The sequence below is a fragment of the Poromitra crassiceps genome, assembly GCF_964638095.1.
Source record: "Poromitra crassiceps genome assembly, chromosome: 2".
In the NCBI taxonomy this organism is placed as follows: Eukaryota; Metazoa; Chordata; class Actinopteri; order Beryciformes; family Melamphaidae; genus Poromitra; species Poromitra crassiceps.
The window spans coordinates 103304805-103332493 of NC_139624.1; the positions used below are offsets into that span (position 1 = coordinate 103304805).

The window sequence follows — 27689 nt, forward strand, 5'->3', positions numbered from 1 at the left end:
TTGTTTTCCTGCACCCATATGCCCTGTTATTTTTTGTACTATGTTGTAAACCGAGTCCACAGCACAAGAATTTCACACGTGATACTTGTACTATGGAGTGACAATAAAAATCTTGAATCTTGAATCTTATTGTGAGACTTTAGCCTCTGTTGTATTAACTGAATAAGTTGTGGCCAAAGAAGTGTTTGCAGTTGAAGCGTAATCAGGCATAAGTTAACCTTACATTTACATTAGCCTATATGATTACATTATGATTTACATTAGCCTATATTCAGATGTTTGTCTTTGGTATGTCTAATATTCGTGTTTAGGCCTGGATTTGGAAACTAGACTAGAATAAACATTATTTACAGATGGGTTTTTATATAAAACAAAGAAAATATTTCAAAATTAGCCTTAACTGCATTTTCTACCTGCTCTGAGCCCAGGATTATAACCAATCCAGTCCTTTTTACCAGGTTAAAAAGCTGCGATGTATTTGACGGCAACAGCATAGGGAGTAAACGGGTCACCAAAACACACATTGGATCTGGATCATAAATTAAACCTATGTGGTTATGATTCACACATATGCTCAGGTGCCTAATAGCTATTAGAGTTCACAGTATGTAGCCATGCTGTGTGTAATGGCTCTGGCTCACTGTATATAGGCCTAAAAGTCTATCTTTGATGTTACCAGTATATATTACAAATCTGTGCACATGCTTTACTAATCCATGGGCACGGTTTAGGAGTAAATTGTAATAACACCGTGCCCACTGAGCTTAAATTGTAATAAAACCGTGCGCACTGATCTACCATATTGTTTTTCTAACAGGCGACCCCTGGAGTGTTCCACAATTCTCCTTTACAGATTAATAATGCTGCTGTGTATTGAATATTCACTCATTCAGCACAGAAATGTGTCGATTGCTTTCGTCGTCGTTGTCAATGGACGAGTTTTATAGAGAAATAGAGAAATAACTGTTGCGATGGTGCAGTGTCCTCCCGCACATCTCTTTTTTCACCAGTCATGAGTTTGTATCCCTGTTTGCTGGTGAATTGAATTTTGGATGACACCAGATAATATTTTGTCTAAAACACTTTTTAATCGAAGAGCATACCTTTAGAGTCAAACTTTCTGCAACTGCAAGGGCTTTCATATTTCAAGATGAACATAGTTATTTGCTTTTGGCTGTTGAATGACTTTTTATGAAAGCTGAAAATGTGATGAGCCTAAAATACTAGCACAGGTGCAATACAAAAAATAAATGCGCTTCATCTGCATTTCAACACTGAAATAATTTTATTTTTCTCTTTAAATCGTAGAATGGTTAGGCTTATATAGAATTAGAAAGGTTATCGTAAAATGAAAACATGATATCGTTACACCCTGGGCCCTAGTGGCAAGCTTTGAGATTTACCAGCCTCTGTGGCTGACTGGACTAAAAATCTGCATGATCACCTTTATAAAGCTTCCTGTAATGCTCACATGAGATGTCACAATCAAGCTCCAGCACATGAGATTTGCAAGTGCAGAAGGTTACTGCATTCACTGACTGGCTAATAAACTCACTTTTCTCACTTTCTCATCTGTGGTGCTTGCGGGAAAAAAAGACAGGGATCATTTTTGAGCTATACTGCTGCCTTCTTGTCCTCCATTTTTGATATGAAACTATGTACGGTAGTATGTTCATGCTCATCTTGGCAGGAATGCTCAACAAGGGAGTCAATTTGTTACTGCAATGGAAGCACGGTCAAATGGCAGACACTAGAGTTCACTCTTTGACTTTGCTTAGCATACCAGTGCCTGGGGACTTTGTTGGGTAAAAGCTTGTGGTTTGACCCAGCAAACTTGACCCAGTGTCTTATAATAAAATTATAACAAGTGTAATACTTTTTGGATCCTCGTCAGGAAATTCTCTTCACACTTGCCTCCTCCACAGGGAGGTCAGGCTCAGCTACAGAGCAGCTGCCCTGGAGCTGGTAGGAATTCAGTGTTTTGAAAAGTGTGGAAAACACTGCATGTTGCTGAGATACTTAACCATTATTATTGGCTTTAAATTTGTCTGATCACAACTGAAAATAAGTTCCCCATTTACAGAAGCTGATATTGGGGATTTGTGAGACATCAACCCTAACTCTTTTTAACCATGGTTCTGCACGTATGTGGTAGGGATGGGCATCGAATTTCGAATTTTCGAATAATCGTTGTTATTATCAAGGTCGACTTTTATTATTGAAAGTCGAAATTCGTTTATTGGAAAAAAAAAAAAAAAAAAAAAAAAATTTGTGAGTGAAATGTTGCATTGTCTCCCCTGATTCTAAGTATAGTCGAATCGCTTGGTTTGAGCAAGTAAAACAATTTTTATAAGCAACCTCTCCCTCTTCATGGGATTTCATCCGCCATTCATTTTTCCATAAACCTTGCTTAAAATGCTTATAAAAATTGTCTTACTTGCTCAAACCATGCGATTCGACTATGCTTAGAATCAGGGGAGACAATACAACATTTCATTCACAAAAATAAAATATATATATATATATATATATATACGGTATATATATATTTTTTTTAACATTTATTTATTTATTTTCGAATTTCGATTAAAAGTCGACTTTGGCCAGCGAATTTCGAATAGTGTTTTTGCTAGAAATGCCCATCCCTAGTATGTGGTGCAGTTTATATTTACCTTTTGATGTTTGAAATGTGCCTGGTGATTTTCGTGTTTGTTTTTTAGCTTTTACATATGTCTTTCGGGTGTGGTTTCATATAAGCCTCTATTGGCTTTTATCAAACCCTCACATCTACTTTTTATGCCACCGCCGGCGATACCCAGGCCGGAGGCATTATGGATCCGGGTTGTCCATCCGTACGTATGTCCGTCCGTACGATGTTCCTTAACGCGATATCTGAGGAACGCCTTGACAGAATTTCATCAAATTTGCCTCAAACGTCGACTTAGACTCAAGGATGATCTGATTAGATTTTGATGGTCAAAGGTCAAGGTCACTGTGACCTCTCGAACGCCATTTTCAAGCTTGTTAACGCGATATCTCAGGAATGCCTTGACGGAATTTAATCAAACTTGTCTCAAACATCGGCTTGGACTCAAGGATGAACTGATTAGATTTTGGTGGTCAAAGGTCAAGGTCACTGTGACCTCTCGAATGCCATTTTCAAGCTTGTTAACGCAATATCTCAGAAATGCCTTGACGGAATTTAATCAAACTTGTCTCAAACATTGACTTGGACTCAAGGATGAACTCATTAGATTTTGGTGGTCAAACTTCAAGGTCACTGTGACCTCACGAACGCCATTCCCAAGTTGGTTAACGCAATATCTCAAGAATGGCTTGATAGAATTTCTTCTGATTTGGCTCAAACATAGACTTGGACGCAAGGATGAACTGATTCCATTTTGGTTATCAAAGGTCAAGGTCACTGTGACCTCTCCAATGCCATTTTCAAGCTTGTTAACGCAATATCTCAGAAATGCCTTGAGGGAATTTCTTCCAATTTGCCTCAAATGGCGATTTGGACTCAAAAATTAACTAATGGCGGAGTTATAAGTCCGCGTTGCGGTCGTTCTAGTTTGATTGTTTACTTATTGTGTTTTTATTTTTATGTGTGTGAAACAAAAACAAAAAAAAAAACTGCCATGTCCAACTTAAAAATAATAATAATAATAAATCTGTTTCTAGATTCAGAATCTAATTGATAAGGCTGAGACTAACAATTTATCCTATTGATGCTGGAGTGTGTCAATAATATACATGTCTTGAATACATTGTATCATGAATGAATTCAAAACGTGTTGCTTTTTCAGGATGTCTAAAAGTCAGGTAGATTGTTTTTCGCTAGGGTTTGTTTTGTATGCTTAATCTTTGTAACTCCGTTATTTTTATTTGTTACATATTCATGATGATTTAGATAGAACAGCGGTCAAACCATGAGGTCTGATAAATTCAGATGATCTGATGATTCAGATAAATACAGATATCTGCCCCTTCTAACACGCAAAAGACAAAAGCATCAAAAATATTTAAGAGTTCTAACATTGTATTACAAGATTTTGCAATTGATTTGGTACAACTGCAATACTTGTAAATTAGACTTGTACCTCTGTCATACGGATGGAGAAACTTAGGTTCCTGAGGACCAACTCACTTCATAAATTCTCAATTTGGGACCTGTTTCTAGCCTACCTTGATGAGGTTGGGGGTGACGGGTGACTTGCATGGCTGGTCTTCTCATAGGCCCCTTGCATGGGTTCCCATGCACAATATCCCTTACAAGCACATAAGCACCTTATGGAGCTGGTGGCACCATGTTGCAATATTGAGCATCGATAATATGTATGTGTACCGTAAATTCCGGACTATAAGACGCACCGGTCTATAAGCCGCGGGACCAAAATTGACTATTTTTTTCTTCTATAAGCCGCACCGGTCTATAAGCTGCGGGTGTTTTGATGTTTAATTACCATATGAAAGGGTTCGTGCACAGAGAGGAATGTCGGGAAAGAGATGGCTGTTTGGGGAAGCTCCCATTTATTAACATTTCAACAAAACAAAACAAAAGTCAGGTCACTAATCCCCAGACAAAATCACACAACAATAGGCTATATGTGCAGCAAACCTGTAACCAGAGAAGTCAAGTCACTAATCCTCGTCTTCCTCTTCTTCCTGCGTACTGAAACCACCAAAGTCCTCATCTTCAGTGTCGGAAACGAACAGGTTCAGGGTGGCTTCGTCAACCACTCTCCTCTCTCCTTCATTGTCACTCAAAACCAACGAACTCCTCTTCATCACTGTCGGCATCGAACAGCCTCTGAAGCCTCTGACGGCCCTCAGCGCCAGCTGTGGCGGCGTCATCCTCTTCATCCCGCAGCAGTCCAGCGTTTTGGAACCCGTTGGTGATTGTGGATGTTTTCACACTCCTATAATATTCCGTGATCTTCCTTTGTGTGAATTCGCCGAAGTTTGTGATTTTCTCCTGGTAGTCGGGAGGGAGTTGTTCAGTAGTTCTCCCCCGGACGGACAGTCCCTTTCGTCTCATGAATCGGAAGCACCAAGATGGCCCACCTCTGAAATGTTCAATTTTCATCTCGGTGGCGACTGTTTTGGCCTTCAGTCGGATCTGCACCGTGGAAACGCCTCGGCCGTCTGCTCTTTGGGTCAACACCCAGTCTTCAAGGGAATCTTCAAGTTCGGGCCATCTGCTTTTATGACCTCTGAAGGACTTTTTGGTCTTCTTGCACTGAGACAGTTCCTCCTGCTGCTTCTTCCAACGTCTCACCATTGACTCATCGATGCCCAGGTTACGCGCGGCTGCTCTGTTTCCCTCTTTTAATGCGAGATTGACTGCTTTCAACTTGAAAGCTGCGTCGTGTGAATTTCTGCGTACCTTCCCCATGGTAAGTGAGAGTGTTGCTTCTACTGCTCGTCTTGTTGTGAATATTCCTTGATCTTCCTTTGTGTGAATTCGCCGAAGTTTGTGATTTTCTCCTGGTAGTCGGGGGAGGGAGTTGTTGGTCGAGTGGCCGTTTGCTTACCGTAATTACCATATGTAAGTGGTCACGCACAGAGGGGATTGTCGGGAAAGAGATGGCTGTTTGAGGAAGCTCCCATTTACCGTATTACCGTAACATTTCAACAAAACAACATAACACAACACCACCGTTGTTTATTTTTACAGTGCACACAGTGTCCGCGGTGTGGTGAAAAGAGGGCAAGAGAGGAAATTAAAACAGAAGTGGATTTATAGTTAGAAAGAGTGCTAAAAAAGAGAGATTTTATTTGTATTTTTTTTTTTTTTTCTGAAAAAATCCATAGATAAGACGCACCGTTATATAAGCCGCAGGGGCCAAAAAACGGGAAAAAAGCCGCGGCTTATAGTCCGGAATTTATATATTTGTTTCTTGTGACTGAGCTTGTTTGTTTTGTTTGTGTATTGTTAAAAAATAAATCTGAAAATAAAATATTGAAGAAAGAAATGTGTATAAATGAACTAGGCCAGTATTGTACCTTGTGAAAAAATAGCCTTGAAATTAACTTGAATAAAGCTCTGGATATTTAATCACTTGGATTATGCTATTGGCTTTTTAATTGAGCGCCTTTGATTTTATTTTTATTTTTGTTGCTATGCTACCTGAACAGATTTTACCAGAAGATTTTATAATACTAGTAATCTTGCACGTGGAGACTCTGGAGATGATGCGCCATGGTTGCAGTTATGGAAATCGCCCACTCTGCGGGCTCCCAAAATCATGACAGACAGACAGATACTGCCCACCCACCTAGGCGCCATCATGCATCACTTCCGTCACAAATCGTGACTGACACCACCACCACAGACAGAGCCCACTTAGCGAATTTGAACTAAAAATAAATATTAGAGTCGTTGGGAGGCTTATTATGGATGAAATAAGGAACTTTAATTGCCATTGATATAGCCTAGTAAGTACAGGAAACCTATGTCTTTCTGGTGTCAGCCACAGACTAAGAAGTTTCACTTGCCAGCTAAATGTTTAGAATAGAGAACCTCCAATGCTACAGCACTGCTCCAGCTTAGTGGAAACAGTGAGACAATATCCCACCCGCCCTGTTTCCACCAAAAAGTGCCTTGAATCTGCAGTGAGCTTCCCCGCCCCCTCTCACACTACAATCAAACCATGGAAAGCTCAGTTGTATCCCTGATGTGCAGAGTTTGTTCTCACCATAGCCAGTTCAAGCAGCATTAGTGCAATTCCTACACCCTCACTGAATACCTGTCTATGAGCCACATCACACAATTTGGCTGGCAACTACACTTCAGTGCAATGCAGAAACCAGTGTTGTTGCACCAGAACTACTCCATCTCAACAGTGCAAGGACTAACAGTTTGTGTCTCTCTCCATAGTTCTCACCGCTGCTGTCACACAAGCTTCATTACAGTCGATGCTCCACAAGATCCTCATCGCTGGACCATCGGCTTTCAATATCACTACTCTCCTCTCTCAAGCTGCTCAACTCTCCAACCAAGGTAAGTGAAGCCCATGCAAAACTATCTCGCCACTCACTGTTGTGCTGGTGCAGTGTAGGCTGTATGCCTACTTTGCCCATTGAAAGGAGCAACTACTAACTCGTCTTCTGGATTTGCAGTACATTTCCATACTTTGGCTACTAGTATATTGTTATGTTTTGTTTTCTCTCTCTCTTGGGGGGCACGTCTTTATAAGCTGCTGAGTTTGTTCTTTTTTGTCCCAGCATCATTTGCACGTCTGCACTGTGTTGCACCACAAACACAGCCTAGTTTGAGTGTAAAGTCTCACTAAGTCCAAGTTTACGCATTACAAACATTTTAACGGTTGCACCAACTGAAATGGTTCCAACGTAGGCATAATAGCCCTTCGTAGGTATATGCATGGTGCATCGTTTTGAAAGGTGGGATAACTTGGAGGATGAGGATGCTTGGTGATTAAGGCTAGCTATTTTAGCCGTAGCCATTTAACCTCCGCTACTGCATAGCAAAGTGATGGAGAGATGGATTGTTTTTGCACACACTTATTGAGCATGCATGAGCGGTTGTAGACTACAAAAATAACGTTACATTAAAAACAACAATAAACAGTGATTGACAACACAAGTACTTTATTTTGAGAGGATCATAACATGATTACAATGCAATGATGATGAAGAGTGCTCACCACAGATGTAAGAGTCTATAACGAATAGCAATAATGTTATCATTTGGTTAGTGTTAATGAAATATGAAAACTCGATTCTGCGGTAGGCAAACAACCATGTCCCAGATTGTCAGCCTGACTGTTTTAATTTGGTTTAATTTGACAACGCGGTAATAAATGCCACATCAAGAATAGTGCTTTTGATTGGCCACAAAGTGAAAACGTTTTCTGCGGGCGTCCGGGTAGTGTCGCAGTAGATTCCCTGCCTCTCAACACGGGGGTCGTAGGTTCGCGCCCCGTGTTACTTCTGGCTTGGTCGAGCGTCTATACAGGCACAGTTGGCTGTGTCTGCGGGTGGGAAGCTGGATTAAGGGTGTGTGTCCTGGTCGCTGCACTAGCGCCTCTGGTCGGTCGGGGCGCCTGTTCGGGGCGGAAGGGAACTGGTGGGAATAGCATGATACTCCCATGTGCATCGTCCTGCTGATGAAGCTCCCCGCTGTCAGGTGAAAAGAAGTGGCTGGCAACTGCGCATGTGTCGGAGGAAGCACGGTGCTAGTCTATGACCCCGTTCACACCTGGCATTTGAACGGCCCAGTTCTGATCTTTGGCGCTCTGATCTCAGTAAAGTACAGGTCTGAACGCACCCAATGCACATTGAGATCTGATTGCCTCAAGCCCGGAGGTGGCCTGGGCCACATGTGGCTGGATTCCCGTGTGTGTCTGAACAGCAATATGACCTAGGAGGCATTAAGGACCACCTACTCTACTGACCTCCTCTGCATAACAAGGGAATCCTGGCTCAGTTAATGACATCATTATGCAACTCTCTCCTAACATTGATTAGTTCTGACTAGTTCTTTGTAATACACTATAGAATAAAACATGAAAACATGCTGTTTTTTAATTCTGTTTTTATTTCAATAGATTTACTTAAATGAAACCTTATTTCAAAAGAAAGTTAAATATTATTGAAGTTAAATATTATTGCAAAAGCAGTGTAGGCTATCCACCTTATTTCTAGTGGCCATGATGCCTATGCGTTTTTCTTCCGGTGTGATCCTCCCAGCCTTGTTGCTGACAGCTTGACACCCGTCTGAGCGAACGAACGGAGCAAATCACTAATCAGGTCCAGCTTGGCAAAAATCTCATCGATAAATATCCCTTTGAGAGCGCAGTGCATCATGTGTAATCGCCTACTGTGGCTAATGTTAGCGGCTAGCTAGCTATGTTACATGGCAGTAAAACGCCACTGAATGACCAAATTGATATAACTTTTAACCATTTCGAGTAACACTGTTTCCATACGGATCACCAGCGTTAGTTTGTTGTTTATAACCATAACGTCGCTATATTTGTCACGTTGTCTATCTAACTCTGATACACTGAAAATACTGGGAGGCGGGTCGATGATTTGATTTGACCGTTCTGGCCACTGGCGTTGGCGTTGGCCAATCCTGGCGCGTTCCACCCCCAAATTGATTATGTTCTGGCGCAAAACGAGTGGCTTCCAGGACAAACAGGCTCTCTGAGTCGCGCGCCACTAACGTTATTTTAGAGCAGTGCAGTAAATACAATATTCCTGGAACGCGAGTTTAAAGAAACGGTTACATGTCCTCTGCATTCTACATCAAATAAAGACATTACCGTTTGTTTTATTTGGTATGTTACATACTTATTGGCCAAGTTATGTTCAATTCAGCCAGGGCACAAGGGAGTATAGCGGCCATCTTTTCAAATCAAGTAGAATACCGTTTTCAGAAATGGCAAGCTGCAACAATAAGTCACGTTAAACCGGACCTTGTACCCATAATTATTTGTACAGCGGGGCATTCAAAAATAAGGTGGATAAGATGTATTGTGCTGGTTTACAAACTATTATAATTTCCCCTTTAAATGGTGAAATTTTAAATTATTGCAGTTAACAAAATAGATTTTTTTACATGGTCTAACATGATGAGCCCAGCTAAATAAATGTACTCTCTGTGGTAGAGACAGGAACCAACAGGAAAATGTCTGCACTGTGGCAAGCCTGATACCCATCCAATAAGTCAGTAATAATTGCAGCTGTAACGTTTCTATAATAATTCAATGGTATTAATTGCCAAACAAAAAGCCAAAGCAGCCAGAAGCATTCAGGGAGACGCATTCTAATGCCAGGTGTGAACAGACGTACACATACTTAGAGCTGGCCACTTGTGATCGGATCACCCAAGATGCATGTTAATACCAACATTTTCTGGGACAATATCTTGGTTAGTTTGGACTTCGTGCCAGTGCACCTTACGTCTCCGTGGTGCAACCAAACATTGACACAGCTTTAGTACCAAACTAACTAGTTTCAACGTATCGTTTAGTGTGGACTTTGCACCCGAACTTAAGAGAGATTTTGCTCAAAACTGGTGCAACAGGCTGCTAAACATGTAGCCTGCTTGATTGTAGACTATATCATCTTGTTTTTGTTTTGTGTGTGCGCATGTGTACCTCTAGCAGCTCAGCAGTCAAATCAGTCGCCAATGTCGTTAACATCGGACGCCTCATCGCCCCGATCCTACGTTTCACCCAGGATCAGCACCCCACAGACCAACGCTGGTCCTCTGAAACCCCTCCTCAGCACGCCCCCCGTCATCTCCCATCCAAAAGTAAGATTACAATCACCTGACATTGTAATGGTAACAAATCAATCTTTCTATCACTGCCAGAGGCGGTGTCTTCTGTTCTGATGAGCTTTGTGTGTTCTGTAGGTGAGCGCGCCAGTGGTGAAGCAGGCGTCTCTTCCCCAGCCCATCCCCCAGCAGCAACCCCTCTCCAGCGATAAGCAGCACGGTCACGATGCCACCACCGCCTCCCCACGCACCCTCCATCGCCAAGGGTACGTTTGCTAACGCCATTGGAATATATTTATTGTTGACTACATGCAGTTCTGTAACCAAATGCTAAATGTTTTTACAGCCAGCATGTTTTTGTTTTTAACTTGTAAACTCCATCTGTTGCTCTCCAAGAACTGAATTATTTCACTCCGGCCAATCCATGCAGGGTGGGGAGCTTTTCCCATCCTCTGTTTTTAAGTAGTGAAGAACATGCCTTGTCCAGAACCTTATTCAAACTAACTGGTAGTAACAATAAAAATAAAATAAAAAGTTAGAATTTCGTATTGGTACCTGCAAGTGTTTCAACAGCAATTTGTAACTACAGAGGGCTTGGTGGATATGTGTGTATGCATGCTTTCAATTTTGTGAAGCTGTTAACTTGCTATATGAATGTATTTTAGTTCTACTTCCCCATGGGTTTGCATTAGCAAGGTGCACCTCTTGCTAACCCTCAAGTTGTAGAAGTGACAGAAATTGCAACTGCCCTGTGTGCATACGTTTGCTTTTCTGTCAATTAAGCTATACCAAGTAGTTTAAGAAATAGGGTGGAAATGTCTTCCAGCCTAAACTTGGACAGTCTATTGCCATCTGCCTATGAATGAGGAAGGAGTCTTTACTGCCACAACCAAGAAGCTAATCCCTGACTGTGCAGTGTAATGTTGTGGCGCCATCTGCTGGTGAATGGTGGAATAATCATTCAGTTGTATCCCCTAAATTTTTTGTTCAGTCATTTCTATTTATCTGTTTATTATATTTGTTAAATACAGTTTCCAAAGGGGGGATGTAGGTCCATTTTGTCAGTGATGGTCATTATGATGTGTACATTGTAAGTCAGTGCACAGTGCACACATGCTAATGAATATTTGTCTTTAAACATAGCTTTCCAAGATGAAGACATGTAGTCCTCTTTTTTTTCTAGATTGTATTTACAGTTTTGTGTTAATATAGACAGTGTGAGACAAAAAGGGAAAGAAAAAAAGAAAATAGCCATAAAAATAATGTAAATTAGACTGTAACAACAAAAACAAGACAAATCAAGACAAAACAAAACAGGAGGCTACCAGACATATTATGCTTTTTTAGGTATGCAGGATCTTTCGAAAGGTCACTCATCACCCCTAACCTCGCCGAGGTAGGCCAGAAACGGGTCCTAAACAACTTGAAATCTCCCGAGTGAGTTGGTCCTCAGGAACCCGAGTCTCTCCATCCATATAACAGAGGTCATGTCCGCCAGCCACAGCTGGAAAGAGGGTGGGGAGGGGGACTTCCACTCCTGCAGTATCAGTTTCTTAGCAATGATTGTCCCCTGTGTCAGAGACTGCTGCACAGCCGCAGGGAAGTCCAAAGAGGACTCCGAGCAGCCGAAGATGGCGAGTTCTGCTTCCGGCTGAAGCGTTATTTTGTAGGACTTAGAATACCAATCAAATACCCTGGCCCAGAATCTAGTCAGTCAGGGGCAGGACCAGAAAGCATGAGACAGAGTGCTCTCCGACACATAGTGGTGAGACCATGGATGTATTAACCCATTGATACCTGCGCGCGTTCTCTAGAGTGGCACTCTAAACCTACTGCACATTTGTAAACACCCCCTGTAAACCTGACGTTTTGGGACAAGTTGCCAGAGCGGTCTGCGTTCACTAAAACCTTTATATCTCAGGCTCTGTAGCACATAGAAACATAAAATAAAACGCATTTCAGAGCTTAACCCTTTGGCTTTTCGTATTATATTTGCCCTAATGTTATTCTTTTATTTTTTTATCTTTAACCCCTAAAAATAAAAAAACGCATTTTAAGAAATGTTACTAAAGATTACGGCAAATGTAACCCTTCCAAATAAAAAGCCACGGGTTTAAGCTCTCAAATGCTTTTTATTTCATGTTGATAGCTACTATAGAAGCTGAGGAAATAGGTTTTGTTGAACCCTTGACAATTATTGCAGCAAAAGTAACGTTAGCGACCTCCGTTTTGCAGTCGTCTTGAAATACGGCAAATTCGCCAAAAGTCACTCACTCAATGAGCCTTGGCTAGTGTGTCAACAGTCACATCATAATCTGGGTGTGGAATCTTCTTATTCATTGATGTCTTCGTCCTCAAAGTAAGTCATATACTCCGTTCAGTTCATCACTTAGCGTTAGCATTAACTTACTGTCTGAAACGCGGCCATGCAGAATTGCCACCGTGCAGCAGAAGAACGTGCAGTAAAACCTTGAGGCTATTGCAGATTGGAACATGAGATAAATAAATCTGAAATTAGGTCAGCAGCATTAATTTCATCCTCTAATACAACTAAAGTTGTATGGGAAGTCTTGCTGGACCGGCGCTTCCTTGATTTGCTGTGTAGTTCGAGCTTTGGAAAACTGTCGAGGCAAAAATAAAAATAAAAAACTACAAAACCCACAATGCATTTCACCTCCGCCACGTCTATTTCAGCAAATCATGATGCATTTCATCGGTCACATGTCTTGAAACAACGATATACACGTACTACGCGTATGTGTCGCAGCCGGCATGAAAGGTAAAAGGACACGCCCGTTGCCGTCGGTGTTAAAGGGATATACACGCAAATGCTGCATCCGGTATCAATGGGTTAAAAGAACTGGATAGGGGACGAGCCACGCCCACCCATGCATTCGGACGGAGGCTGCTCACTGGCGCATGAAGCCATCATGGGGGGTTTTTCTTCCTGGTTTTACTTCCTGACCATGCGGCCCAAGGCGAAGTGTGCATGTGTGCCATGATGTATTCCACGACGTCTCCCACCCATGGATGTAGATGTAGATGAAGAAAATACACCCGTATACAGCTCTTAGTGGCTTCTGAAGAAAAAATGCCCCATAAACAATTATTTGATCATTAAGAGTCGTTTTATACTTTGAGTGACACCTGGAAAAAATTCCCCTGGGTTTAACAGCTGCCGGGGTTCCCATGCAAGTGGATGGGAATTTTCCTTTCTGGGCTGCATGGCGTCACGTGACTTGCAATACAGAGCTTCGCCACCATGTTCAAATGGCTTCACAGCCCAGTGCTATTCCTGGGGGCTTGGGTGAGACAGATGGATAAATCCTATGCAACTCATAGTTAGAATAGTGAATACGGATGAGTGACCTTAAATTGGATCAGTTGGTGTCTACTATTAACTGAGCAGAATTGTATCACAGACAGACTCCTATCCCATATAATGTCAGACAAATCAATGCCAAGTTCCCCCTGCCACGCTTCTCTGATCCTCTCGCGAGAGGCTGTGGTGCAGTTGTCAAACAAACATGTAAATCTGGAAATTAGGTGCTTGGAGTGAGAAGGGCTCAGCAATACCTAAGAAAAAAAGCATGTTCATTTGGAAGCACTTCAAAAGCATGAATCCTAGATCGAACATAATTTCTGAGTTGCAGAAATCTGAGCCAGTTGGTACCAGGCAACTCAAACGTCCTCTTCAGTAGATCAAAGGCTACGAAGTGGCCATCTATGTATAAGTCTTTGATGGAAGCTAGCCCCTTTTCACTCCAAGCATGGTCATTTCTGTCTAACCATGGAGCCAAAAAGGAGTGATTGAAACAAATTGGGGTATGGGGTATACCCCATGTCGGTATACCCCGACATGTAGTCCTCTTCATAGGTATTTCATCAAAGAAGTCAAGAGTACATGGTTGCTTGCAGGCTCACAGGCAGAACCTGTCTTGTCAGTTTCCCCAGCACTGTTATAGTAATTAGTCAGCCCCTCTCTCAGCCAAACCAAATCATAGGTTTTGTTCAGTTAATGTCCCATAAAGCATAACTTCCAAAGTCTATACACAGCTATGCAGTCATGCTCTCTATCTGTTTGAGCAAATGCTTATGCTCCCTCAACCTGTGTTTATTCCAGCAGTCAGAGGAGTCCCTCCCCCAGTCCCAACCACGTGGCCTCCAACATCAGCATCAGCAGCAGCAGCAGCAGTTCCTCAGCGTCCCGGCCCTCCTGCTCCTTCACCCCCACCCTCGCTGCCCACTTCAATGAAAATCTTATCAAACATGTCCAGGGTTGGCCTGCCGACCATGCAGAGAAACAGGTTTTTACTACTACTCACTATTTTCACCATCATCCCAGTTTGGAAAACTAGAGCCCTTTTTTGGATACTTTATGGCAGCTTTGTTACGCTTTAAAATGATCTGATATTTAAAAAAAAAAAGCTGCTGATTTGCGCTTTATGGAAGAAGATAATGGAACTAAAATCATCCGTACATGTTTTTGTTCTCTCGTTTAAACAAATTGATTGTCTTCAAGGCATCAAGACTACGTGAAGAGGCCCACACCATGGGGAGCATATGCATGTCTGAGAATTGCACCGAGCTCAAGAATCTCCGCTCCCTGGTCAGAGTCTGTGAAATACAAGCGACATTGCGTGAGCAGAGGTGAGAGAATGTCTTTACTAGAGGAGCATGCACTTGTTGACATGAGGGTAAGGCCCTGTTTACATGGCAACGCTCTCTGCATAAAATGGCAAACGGTTTTAGCGTTGGTGCCTTCCTTTTACACAGGAACTGCGTTTTTGGAGCCTGAAAAGGCAAAACATTTAAAACACATCCCAGAGTGGAATTCTTTGATAACGCCACCCTTATTGTCGCCATGTAAAGTGGCGAAATGCAATTCAGGTGACAACACAGCCCCCCTTCGCCATGGAAGACAATGATAGACAATATAAGCATTGAACTAGCCCAATACAGCCTTATGGCACAATGAATCGTATTGGCATTCAACAAACATGATAAGGATTTGCTGAAAACACATAATCTGCGTTAAGTGCCCGCTACTAACATCACACATATTAATCACTCCTGCATTAAATAATTGAAGATAACTCATGGCCAGATGAATTTGCTCAAGTCACAATTGTGCTGCAAAGAAAACGGGTCTTATTCTGTAATCCAATCTGGAGCAGTTTATTACCATCCGTGACTTCTGTGTCACTCTATCGTGTAGAAAATTCATTTAAAATGTAATCCTACAAAGCTAAATCAAGCCCGTTAGAAACAGACAGAATAGAGGAAGCTAGGCGTTTTTACCTTCAAAATGAAAGCCATATTTTATAACTGCGTAAATAAAAATCAGGCCCGTCGACTCACTACGTGTTAAATTTTACTTTTAGTTGTGTTCTATGTCTTCCGTGTATTTCAGATCACACACAAAAAAACGTTGCAACATGCATCAATAAGGCTAGTAAGGATATTAGTTTATTTAATTACCCTTATTGTGAAGGTTTTAACCAGAAGTTTCAATGTTATTTTGCAGCTTCAGTCTGCACGCAAATCGTTATCACAAACGCTGTGTATAAATGCGGAATCAAAGGTGAGAACACAACGCCAGTTTGCCATTTTATGTAGAGACTGTTGTCGTCTAAACATGGCCTAAACCTGACCGATAATGAATCCAACTGATGCTCGGCCTCTCTTATCTTTCCCACAGGATACTATTTTTGAGACAGCAAATCAAAGAACTTGAAAAGTTGAAGAATCAGAATTCTTTCATGGTCTGAGAACTTCTGGTTGAGGGGTTAAAGAGAGCTGGGAAAAGGGGGAAGACCCATTGCACATAGTTGGAAGGCGGAGGGAGAACAGTTGTTGAATTCTTCTTGCCCCCAGTCTTAACACACTCAAGCTACAGTTGGCTTGGCTTTGGACCGTTGGGCTGGGCAAGCCTAGAGGGGAAAAGGTGAAGAGTTGTTGTGGGAGGGGAGAGGGAGGGGTTTATTTACAAGACTCAGTTTTGTAAAAAAAAAAACCCTGGCGGGAGAAAAAATGTAGATTTCTTGTAGATGTTATCTATGTTGTAAATATGTTTTGTAGATTGAAGCCATGGAAAGCCATGCCTATCAAAGCTTTTGACATCCAAACTAATCAACACCTAGGCGGCTACATTCATTAGCTAGCCTTTCCTTCATGTTAACTTGTCTGCAGACTTAAAGCTTCATTTTGTCAATAGATCGTTGAACCATTGCCTTGAGCATGTGTGTGTGTGTGACATGCATGGAAATGGAGGGAGATGTTTTAAGCCATTAATTTCCAGAAAAGCCTAGAATAAATCGGAACACACTGGTGTCAATATCCTCACATAACGGTCAACTGATTAGTTGGTTTAGATTCTCCTTTCTCTGCCCTCTGGGGTTGAACTAGAATGCATACTCGGGCACGGTAAACATCCCCTTTTTTTGTCAGGTCCATCACGGCAGCTCACAATGGTTCAGTGATCTATTTGCAGCTTCCAGTGGCCCTGCATTTCCCAATCTGAAAATAACAGTGCCTGGTGGTGTGTTGGAGTGAGTGATTGATTTAAATGAAAAAAAAAAAAAAGCGGAGATACAATGGTGTGCTGCTTTGAACCATTCCCACGGCGAGCCCCTCCCCCTGGCCACGGCCCCGCCCGGTTACAGCCCAACTGCACATCAACACTCGTCACTTCAAACCCTCTTTGTAGGTTCCTTTTTGTTGTTTTTGTTCCCAAAACGTTCCAACTTTCCTTCCCCCTCTTCCTCTTTGTTACCCGCCCTTCATTTTTGGCACACAGAACTGTACTTTTTCAAGGTGAGGTGGCAGCGCACGTTCATTCCTTTGTACAGTTGCTAAAGTAATAGTGGCGATTTTAAGAAGGACAGAATAAAATGGTTTTATCAAAAGTTGCAGTGGTGACTGGTATATCACGATATGTTGTATTCAAACGATTACCCCACGTTTTCCTTTGCACCCCGGTTGGGAAGGGGTGATATCCGTGTTGCTGGGAAGCAAGCAGCGGGTGTGGGCACTGGCGAGGGGCGGAGGGATGCGGATCACTAACCAGTCCCGCACACTCGAGTCAGAGCAGGGCAACGAAGAGGTGACAACAAGGTCAAATGTGAAATGTATGTATTGTAATAAACATGCTAAACTAAAGTGAGCACTGGTTATTATTTTATTGGAGTATTATGTTAGGTTTCGTTTCTACGCTAGTGCCTTGTTGAAAGTCTTAAGTCTCACAACCTCATTTACCTGAATATACCACACCTGTTAATTTTTTTTATCCTCTTATTTGACCAACAGAAAAAAAGATCTTCAACAAGCATGTCATGCATAGGGTTGTTTTTCTAGCACGCCCCATCCCTCTCTTATTTGTTTGTTCTCCACTGTTGAAGAGCAGGGTCCTAAGCTGCAATGAAGGCCTGTTTTTCCACCATACTATCTATTGAGTCTATAACTGAACTGCACCACACATTCAGTAAAGGTGACCATTGCTTTGTATATTGTTTCCTGAAGTATATTGACAAAAGAAATAAAATATGCCTCTCCAGAGCCGTGTGGTTCTATGTTTTTTTTTTTGGTCGTATTGTGATGGTCCCATCTTCTGCATGAATTGTGATTTGAATGTGGGTTAAGCAGTATGGTTTCCAATTTGCAAAAAGGAAATTGGGGGTGGGAGCTGAAAGACATTGTTGGCATGTTGGAGGAAGTGACGTCACTAGATCATTGAAGCATAAATTACAAGCAAGTAGCATAAATTACTCTTGGGCAATTAAAATAAATTCACACACAAAACAGTTCATTATACTAATTATGAGTAATTGTATAGTAATAACACTTGAGAGTAAGTAGGCATGCTTATATTATTGTAGGTACTATATTGACAAGCAATTGCTTTCTCAACTAGCAGTGGTTTGGTAACTACATTTTCCATCTGCCTTTCTAGAAACTGCTTCTTTCTCTATGCCTCCTAAATAAAGTAATACATTAAATGATATACTGTGATAAATGTTACCTCATAGAATATATATACACACTTGTTTTAATTTTCCAGATTTTTTCAATTAAACTGAAATTTTATTCACCATAGATTTATTTGTGAACCTCTACTGGTGCTCCTGTTTATTCTATGGTAGACTGGAAAGGTTTAAACCTCTTCTGTAAGGTTTCAGATCCAAGCGAACTCCAGTCTCTTACTGGTAAATGCTTCTCCAGTCTGGACTTGTTTTTTCTGATTTCTCAGCGAGATATTTTGGATGCTATATGACTGTCCTGTTCACTAAAGGTTATTCCCACGAGACTCCTCAGAGTTGACAGGGACTACAGGTACAGTGCGCGAAATGATTATTTGATCTCTTACTGATTTTGTAAGTTTGCCCACTTACAAAGAAATGAACGGTCTATAATTTTAATGGTGGGTGTATTTTAACAGTGAGAGACAGAATATCAAACAAACAGAAAATCACATTATATAAAAGATAAAAATTGATTTGCGTTTTGATTGTGTGAAATAAGCATTTGATCCCCTAGCAAAACATGACTTAGTACGGTACTTGGTGGAGAAACCCTTGTTGGCAAGCACAGAGGTCAGACGTTTCTTGTACAGGGTTTGTACAAAGTCTTGAAAGTTTGGAAAATGTTTGATTTTAACTATGTTTTCAAGGTTAGGTATATGCTTGAATTTGAATATCCTCCTTGAAAACGGCTTGATTTTCAACATAATCTGGTGTTTCATCTACACATTACAATCACTCATGTAAAGCAAAAATCTTTTAATGGCCTACCTAAAATGCGATGATCCTGTCGTGAAAGTCATTGTCTCCTGGCATCTCACACAATACACAGGACCGCGGAGTGGCCCGGAGCTGGATTAATTGACATGTGGCCCGGAGCTGGATTAACTGACATGGGCCCCGCGCCACTCCGCATCATGAAGGTGACATCTGCTCTCATTGCTCTGAAAGTGCTTGAACCCGCAATGCCGATGCCTAACCCTAAATGAACACTGTTAACCTGCTGCAGTCTTGACCGATGCTCGAGACAGAGCAGATGGCTGCATCGTTATTTCACATCGGCATAGTGAGTGGACCCCGTTGGGCACCAGGTTTGCGCACATCTCAGGAGGGATTTTGGTCCACCACTCTTTGCAGATCGTCTCCAAATCCTTAAGGTTTCGAGGCTGTTGCTTGGCAACTCGAAACTTCAGCTCCCTCCACAGATTTTCCATTGGATTGAGGTCCGGAGACTGGCTAGGCCACTCCATGACCTTAATGTGCTTCTTCTTCTTTGTTGCCTTGGCCGTATGTTTTGGGTCATTGTTGTGCTGAAAGACCCATCCACCACCCATGTTTATTGTCCTGGCTGAGGGAAGGCCCAAGATTTCACAGTACATGGCCCCATCCATCCTCCCCTCGATGTGGTGAAGTCGTCCTGTCCCTTAGCAGAGAAACACCCCCAAAGCATGTTTCCACCTCCATGCTTGACGGTGGGGATGCTGCTGTTGGGGTTATAGTCAGCATTTCTCCTCCTCCAAACACGGCGAGTTGAGTTAACAAATACCTTGATTTTGGTCTTATCTGACCACATCACCTTCTCCCAAGCCTTCTCTGAATCATTCAGGTTCATTGGCAAACTTCAGACGTGCCTGTGCATGTGCCTTCCTGAGCAGGGGGACCTTGCGGGCGCTGCAGGATTTTAATCCATTACGGTGTAGTGACGTGTGTTACCAATGGTTTTCTTTGGTGACTGTAACCCCAGCTGCCTTGAGAACATTAACAATTTCCTCCTGTGTAGTTTTGGGCTGATCCCTCACCTTTCTCATGATAATCACAAGGCGAGATCTTGCGCGGAGCCCCAGACTGAGGGCGATTGGTGGTCATTTTGTGTTTCTTCCATTTTCGAATAATCGGACCAACAGTTTGTCTCCTTCTCACCAAGCTGCTTGCCGATGGTCTTGTAGCCCATTCCAGCCTTGTGCAGGTCTACAATCTTGTCCCTTACATCCTAAGACAGCTCTTTGTTCTTGCCCATGGTGGAGAGTTTGGAATCTGATTGATTGATTTTGTGGACAGGTGTCGTGCAAAGAGGAGTGGACCAAAATACCTGATGAACTACAAGAAACGTCTGACTTCTGTGCTTGCCACCAAGTACTAAGTCATGTTTTGCTAGGGGATGAAATACTTATTTCACACAATCAAATGCAAATCATTTTTTATCTTTTATATAATGTGATTTTCTGGATTGTTTTTTTTATATATTCTCTGTCTCACTGTTAAAATACACCCACCATTACAATTATAGACCGTTCATTTCTTTGTAAGTGGGCAAACTTACAAAATCGACAAGGGATCAAATAATAATTTTGTGCACTGTACTTGAGTAGTCCATTGTGAATAGCTGGCTACTATTTTTGATCCAAAGTAGTAATAAGTAATTTATTTATAATTTACCCTGTTGTCACAACAATGAAGAATGTGGTAACAAAACAACTCATAGGAATGAAGAAAACACTAAACATGTCAGTCTGTTTTTCACAAAGGTGATAATATTGAAACCTAATAATGTGAACATAGATTCTGGTGAGTGCTTGTGTTTGCGGTGCTTTGACCCTAATCACAGACTTCTAGATGATTGATCATGGAACATCATGGAACATTCATTTGAGCTGACAGCTTGAGGAAATGGGTTGGTATATCTCTGGCACTGCCCTTGGCTGGTTCTCATCCTTCCTGAAGTAAATTGGTTTCATTGAAAATGAAATTGTTTTGGACTGTCCAGCTGATGTGAAGGACTGGATATCCCAAACCTTTGTTAAATGTAATCTCAGTTGTTTCTCTCTGTCAGGATCGGAGTTAGACATGTGGATCTATTCGCGGGTAGTTGAGGGCCACGGGAAACTTGGTAGGTCTTGAGAAGCTGGGGTGTTGTGGAACTTGATGGCTGGGGCTGCACAGTTCGAGGTTTGGGAACGGTTGCGGAGATTGCAGAAGTTGCTGGTTGCAGAAGTTGCAGGTTGCAGAGGTTGCAGAGGGTGGTGTGATCCTTGATGTGAGTTTATGAATCACTGGCCAAGACCTGCAGGAGCAGGCCCTTATAGACCCGAATATGACATCACCTGTGTTATGACATCACCAGCGAAAGGCATGAAAGACACTTATGAATCATGACATCATCAGTGATCGATGACATCATAGTAGGAATGACGACGTCAAAGTAGGAATGATGACGTCATCCTAACAGTACCCTCCCCTCAACGGACGCCACCTGGCGTCCAATGAGGCCATCAAGGATGGCATCTGGGAGACAAAAAATCCGCAGGTTCTGGTGGAGGTGCTCCTCCGCAGGTGGTCAGACGCAGGTGGTTAGGCCCCAAAGGGGGCGCAGGAGAGTGAGGTGCTCTTCAGCAGGTGGTTAGATGCAGGTGGTTAGACCCCAAAGGGGGTGTAAGAGAGTGAGGTGCTCTTCAGCAGGTGGTTAGATGCAGGTGGTCAGACCCCAAAGGGGGTGTAGGACAGTGGAGGTGCTCCCCCCTAATACTGGATATCGAAGCCATAGATGGACCGATACGTAGACAGAACTTCTACCGGGTCCGGTGGATCCTCTGGGGCCGGCCATCCCCCGGGGCACGATCCAAACACGGGAGGCTGGAGACCATCAAAAGGGTCAAATGCCGCCGTCTCCGAAGGCAGAGCCACAGGGGGATCTGACTCAGCGAGGCCTGCCCTCCCGACCTGTAGTTTGGGGAGGTCACCCACCGTCTCCTCCTTTAAATGCCTCTTATTTCTTCTTGCTCTTGACCGAGGGCTGACGACACTACGGGAACCTCCCAGCATGAAGCTGGGACCTACGTGTGGGTCAAGGACAGGAATTGGCTGCTGCTGGGGTACGGGTTCAGACTCGGCGAGGGGAAGGTCCACAGGTTGTGCCTCAGGTACGGGTTCAGACTCGGCGAGGGGCAGGTCCACAGGTTGTGCCTCAGGTTGTGCCTCAGGGCCAGCAGACTCGGAGGCCCCCTGCGGGGGGACGGAGCCGATCTGCAGGCAGTGATTGAACTTCCCAATGAGACGATCGACAGTCCTCTCCAACTCGTTAACCCTCTTGGAGACACACTGCCACTCCTGGGTCCTGCAGGGAACGCTACCCAACCGTACAGATTTTTCGGCTGGACACGTAGAGTCTTGATCCACTGAGAGTACCACGGGCCGGCGAGCGGTGGGACCACTTACTGGACGCCGGGAGCAGGAGGAGAGGTAATGCCCGGCTCGGTCAGTCGGTTGGATGATCCTTGATGTGAGTCTATGAATCACTGGCGAGAGCCTGCCGGAACAGGCCTTTATAGATCCGAATATGACATCACCTGTGTTATGACATCACCAGCGAAAGGCATGACATCACCTGTGTTATGACATCACCAGCGAAAGGCATGAAAGACACTTATGAATCATGACATCATCAGTGATCGATGACATCATAGTAGGAATGACGACGTCAAAGTAGGAATGATGACGTCATCCTAACAGTGACGCACCTGCGGAAGAGCACCTCCACCAGAACCTGCGGATTTTTGTCTCCCAGATGCCATCCTTGATGGCCTCATTGGACGCCAGGTGGCGTCCGTTGAGGGGAGGGTACTGTTAGGATGACGTCATCATTCCTACTTTGACGTCGTCATTCCTACTATGATGTCATCGATCACTGATGATGTCATGATTCATAAGTGTCTTTCATGCCTTTCGCTGGTGATGTCATAACCCAGGTGATGTCATGCCTTTCGCTGGTGATGTCATAACACAGGTGATGTCATATTCGGATCTATAAAGGCCTGTTCCGGCAGGCTCTCGCCAGTGATTCATAGACTCACATCAAGGATCATCCAACCTCTGCAACCTCTGCAACCTGCAACTTCTGCAACCAGCAACTTCTGCAATCTCTGCAACCGTTCCCAAACCCCGAACAGTGCAGCCCCAGCCATCAAGTTCCACAACACCCCAGCTTCTCAAGACCTACCAAGTTTCCCGTGGCCCTCAACTACCCGCGAATAGATCCACATGTCTGACATCGATCCTGACACTCTCTACATCATCAAGCCATTGTCTAGGAATGTGTGGTACTGTATTGGATTTGTGTTTAAACCTTGAGTAGCAAACTAAAAACGCTGCTTTAACACGTCTTGCCAACTTGAGAACACGGCAAAGATAAGTTATGTTCAGTGGTGTTGTACATTACATAAAAGCATACACTTTATACCTATGTATGTAGGTATAAAGTGTATGCTTTTTATGCCTGTAAAATACCCCCTATCCTTATGTAACTTGATACTACTAGCCTTCTACTCTAAATTTCATCTAGACTAGAGATTGATGTCTGCTGCTTCTTTTTTTGCATGTTTTTAGCAGGGGGGAGGGTTCAACCTCAGGGGAGCACGGAGCACTTGGGCACTGAGGACGGGGGGATGTGGACACACCCTCAGCATCCCAGGCGGGAATCGAACCCAGGACCTTGCTGTGAGGCGAGGCGACAGCGTTACCACATGCGCCACTGTGCTCCCAGATTCATGTCTGCCTAATAAAGATTCTTTGGGGGGTAGACTTAGTTTAGGCAGGTTTACCCTCCACAACAGCCTTTGTATCATCTAGTCTTGAACACTAAAATGATCTGTACTTTTGTCTCTGTCATCAAGTTATGGCACAGTCCCAGATGATGCTGAATTCTGCTGACTGGTAACTGACAAAGACCAAACCCCTATCACAGGGTTTTACTATCCCTGTTCTGTATTCTGTAGCCTATTGATTTCCTTTGAGGTTCAGAAATCATTTTAACATTTTGCTAATTAGTTTTAAATGCTCAGCTTGGTCTTATTGTTCTGAGATTGAAATAGAATATAATTGATCCTAATGGAAATGCGTAGTCGTGTCACGTGTCAAGATGTTCTTGAAATGACATGGACTGGGTCTGATTGTTTGGGTATGTTCTTTAAATCAGCCCACCCTTCATCGATGGGATTTACTGATAATCCAGGCAGGGTCTGATTCTCTACCTGTGAGACAGTGGGGACAGTAATCAAAACTCACCATGGCCCTCCAGGTACAGGATACTGGTAATATTATTGCCTACCTCCAGAGGGCGGTAGATGCATTAACTTTTCTCCTCGGCTGGGCAGACTCAGGCCACTTGGTCAGTTGATAACAATCTGGGAACCCAACGGTAGAACAAAACGCCTATATTCGAGAGTCTGTCTCGAGAGATTAATATAACAATGTTAGAACCTGCCCCGACCTCCCAATTTTCTAAATTTGCAGATAAGGAAAGTTCACATGATTCGCTTTCATAGACTGGATCGTCTTTATGAGAGATTAAATTAAGAGGTGTCAAACTCATTTTAGTCCATGGGCCACATGCGACCCAATTTGGTGTCAAGTGGGCCAGACAAAGAAAATCAATAACCTATTCACCTTATGTTCAGACCTTACAGTGGATGACTATGAATGTAGTTCAATTTGATCTGGAGCAAAGGCAAATTGAAAGCCAAAAAGAACCTATAGCCTATGAATAATCAATAACCTATAGCCTATGAATAATCAATAACCTATAGCCGATGTCAAAACCTCCACATTTTTCACTTTATTTTAGTGTAAAGAATTGCAGGTAGCCTACATTTAACACCTCACGTAGGGTTATCACAGCTACCATCAAGCACATGATCAAATCTACTGTCTGTAACTGCATTACAATTCATGGCAACTGTGCAATTCTCTATAGTCAAGCAAAGGTAATGAAAATAGCTGACATTTAGTGATTAATACAGATAACATGAATAGGCTACTTAATATTTAACTTGCTCCTGAAACCTGGTAGCCTACCTCTTAAGCCCAATTTATACGCCGGTCTGTCGACACTTTTGAAACCGTCGCCGACAGAAATGAGGACTTGAGTCGACATTTTCTTTTTCGTCTGCATGTGCTGAGCAACACTTTCCAATAAGTAGGCTATAAATTAGGCTTAGCCTTCACAAGTGCATCACATTGGATTGAAGGACTTCTCAGTGCAGTTTTCACACTTTGTCATCCTTTGGGCCGGATCGGACCCTTTGGGGGGCCGGATCTGGCCCCCGGGCCGCACGTTTGACATCCCTGACTTAAATCAAACTCTTGAATTGCACTGAATTTGTATACCAGCGGTCTTCAATTACTTTTCACCAAGGGCCACATTTTGCTGAGGGCTGGGGGCGACAAATTTTGAGCATTTGAAGGCAGGTTTAGAGGAATAACTAATTTTAAATTAACAGTTGTGATGTCATTATTCAGTCTTAACCACCAATATTTGATCCTTTTCTCACTCCTATGTCACCACCTGCTCTCTGCTGGGCTTGAAATTAACTTTTTTGACCACCTGCCAATGTGGCTGCTAGATTTCAAAGTTATACCAGCCAATTAGAATTTCCACTAGCCAAAATGTTTTTCTTGAAATAAACGAGAATATTGAGTTCATTTAAGCATAAGTATGCCTATCAATAAGTGGCCGGGGATTCTCAAAGCCTGTTGAGGGTCACACAAGAACAGAAATGCACTCTTGAAGCTAAATAAAACCAAACCAACCAAAACCAATGAGTTAATTATTAAACATTTTATTTCAATGTAGAACAGTAATTTCTTACAGAGATTACTTTTAGCCTTTAGATTATTGAAAGATATTCCATATATTCCAGACTGAAATGTTATAACAGAAGTGGAGTATTGGCCAGAATGACATGAACATTTGGACACTTATTCAGCGGGTTACGCGGGTATCTTGCATGTTGCGTTCAGGTGCACTGTTTTGTTTTGTTTTTTGTTTTTTCCAGCACGGGCCACACGGGCGCTCGCGGGCCGCCAATCAGCCGAGCAGCATTTTGGCAAACAAACCGTGTCACTGGGTGGCAATGGCAATGGGACCCTATGGAGCGTGAGCTTTGGGAGGTTTGAGTGTCTGACTCTAGCCGGCTGACTCTGTTTACATTTTTAAAACTGCGACAGTTTAAACTCTTGAGCTAATTCTGCTCTCACTCAGAATGTCAATATATAGGCCTAAGCGATGTGATGTATAGTTTTTGAGATATTAACGTTTGTTTGGTACAACCCATACGACTAACTGCTGCTTGTGCTCCATAGGGATCCATTGCCGTTGCCACCGAGTGACACGCTTTGTTTACCAAAATGCTGATCCTTCGTATTAGCCTACATGAATGCTGACTAGAAACAGAAGTGGAAAGTCTTTGTGCCAAATAATTCCACCAAAAATAGTCGTTGTTCCCCAAGACAACAACCACAAAACACTGAAACTCTCAAATGAAACCCCAGAATAAGAATGTCATAAGAATTCTATAATAAAACGTTAGACCCAGTGTACATTCTTGTACAATGTAAACATTGCCAGGCACTACCAGGGTAGTGTAGTGTCACTATAACACCACAGGAGTGCACTGTTACCTTTCTTTAGACAGGAGAAGCAGAAGCGAACCACTGCTGCTGATCAAACAGACCATCTACAAAGATAAGGTCATCTGATCTCTTTATTAGGATGGCATCAGCATCGAGCTTCTCCTTTGAGTGTCAAACAAGCCCTTAAATCAGAAATAAGCTATCAAAAAGGCAGATGCCAGCAATCCCCTTTGTCATCTTAAAGGAACAGTTAACCCGAAAATGATGTCATTACTCCCCCTCATGCCAGTTGAAACACAGATTAAGTTTGTCGATATAACACACAGGGAGGTTGCTAGCACAAATGGAGAGAAAACCAGTCACCATTGGCTTTATTTGTACTGCATACTGAAGTCAATGGGGAACGGATTTCTTTTTCTCAACTGGCATGAGGGTGAGTCGATGAAGACCGAATGTCATCTTGGGGTGTACTGTCCCTTTGAGGCAGTCCAGATAAAGAAAACCAAATGCATTACTAGCTTCAAATGCAGAGCCTGTAACCCAATCTTGAACATCAAAGCTGCTCTGAAGCTTTTTGCTATGCGTCTATCCACATTACTATTGAATCCATCAGTGTGTGAGATATCCATTATCTGCAGATTAAAACACATCACAGACGATGGAGACAGTCTGCCTGTCTCTCTGCAGTCTCCACCTCGATATGGCTCACATCAAAGAGACAGTAGGAAGAGGTGTCAGAGGAAGTCTGTCTGCCTGTGTGTGTGTGTGTGTGTGTTTTCTTGGACTTCTAGTTTGAAGATAATGTTTTGTACAGTCTTCATTTCTTTAAAGGCCTTAGGTAGGATTTTGGTTTACGCTAAGGTAGTTTAGGGTTAAGGCTGGGGTTTAAAAGTCAAGGAAATAATTAAGACTTGGGTTTATGGTTAAAATTAGAATTAGGCTTGCCTGCTCTATTGGCGCGCGGGTGTGTGTATGTGTGTGTGTGTTGCTCACAAAATGTTATTGCCCTTAAGTTT

General features: G+C 42.8%; 1 protein-coding gene across 3 annotated transcripts in view; it reads left to right on the forward strand.

Moving 5' to 3' along the window:
* The window catches only part of waca (WW domain containing adaptor with coiled-coil a), a 66227-nt gene extending 50030 nt beyond the window's left edge, over positions 1–16197 (forward strand). The window contains exons 8-13 of one of the 3 annotated variants that reach the window (XM_083655645.1): positions 6884–7006; positions 10137–10288; positions 10391–10518; positions 14376–14559; positions 14775–14902; positions 15954–16197. In XM_083655645.1, the coding sequence (XP_083511771.1) occupies positions 6884–7006; positions 10137–10288; positions 10391–10518; positions 14376–14559; positions 14775–14902; positions 15954–16023 (785 nt within the window). In that variant the 3' untranslated portion in view covers positions 16024–16197. The remainder of the gene's footprint in view (positions 1–6883; positions 7007–10136; positions 10289–10390; positions 10519–14375; positions 14560–14774; positions 14903–15953) is intronic. The other 2 variants (XM_083655647.1, XM_083655646.1) reach the window with 2 other exon arrangements.
* The last annotated feature ends 11492 nt before the right edge of the window (positions 16198–27689 follow it).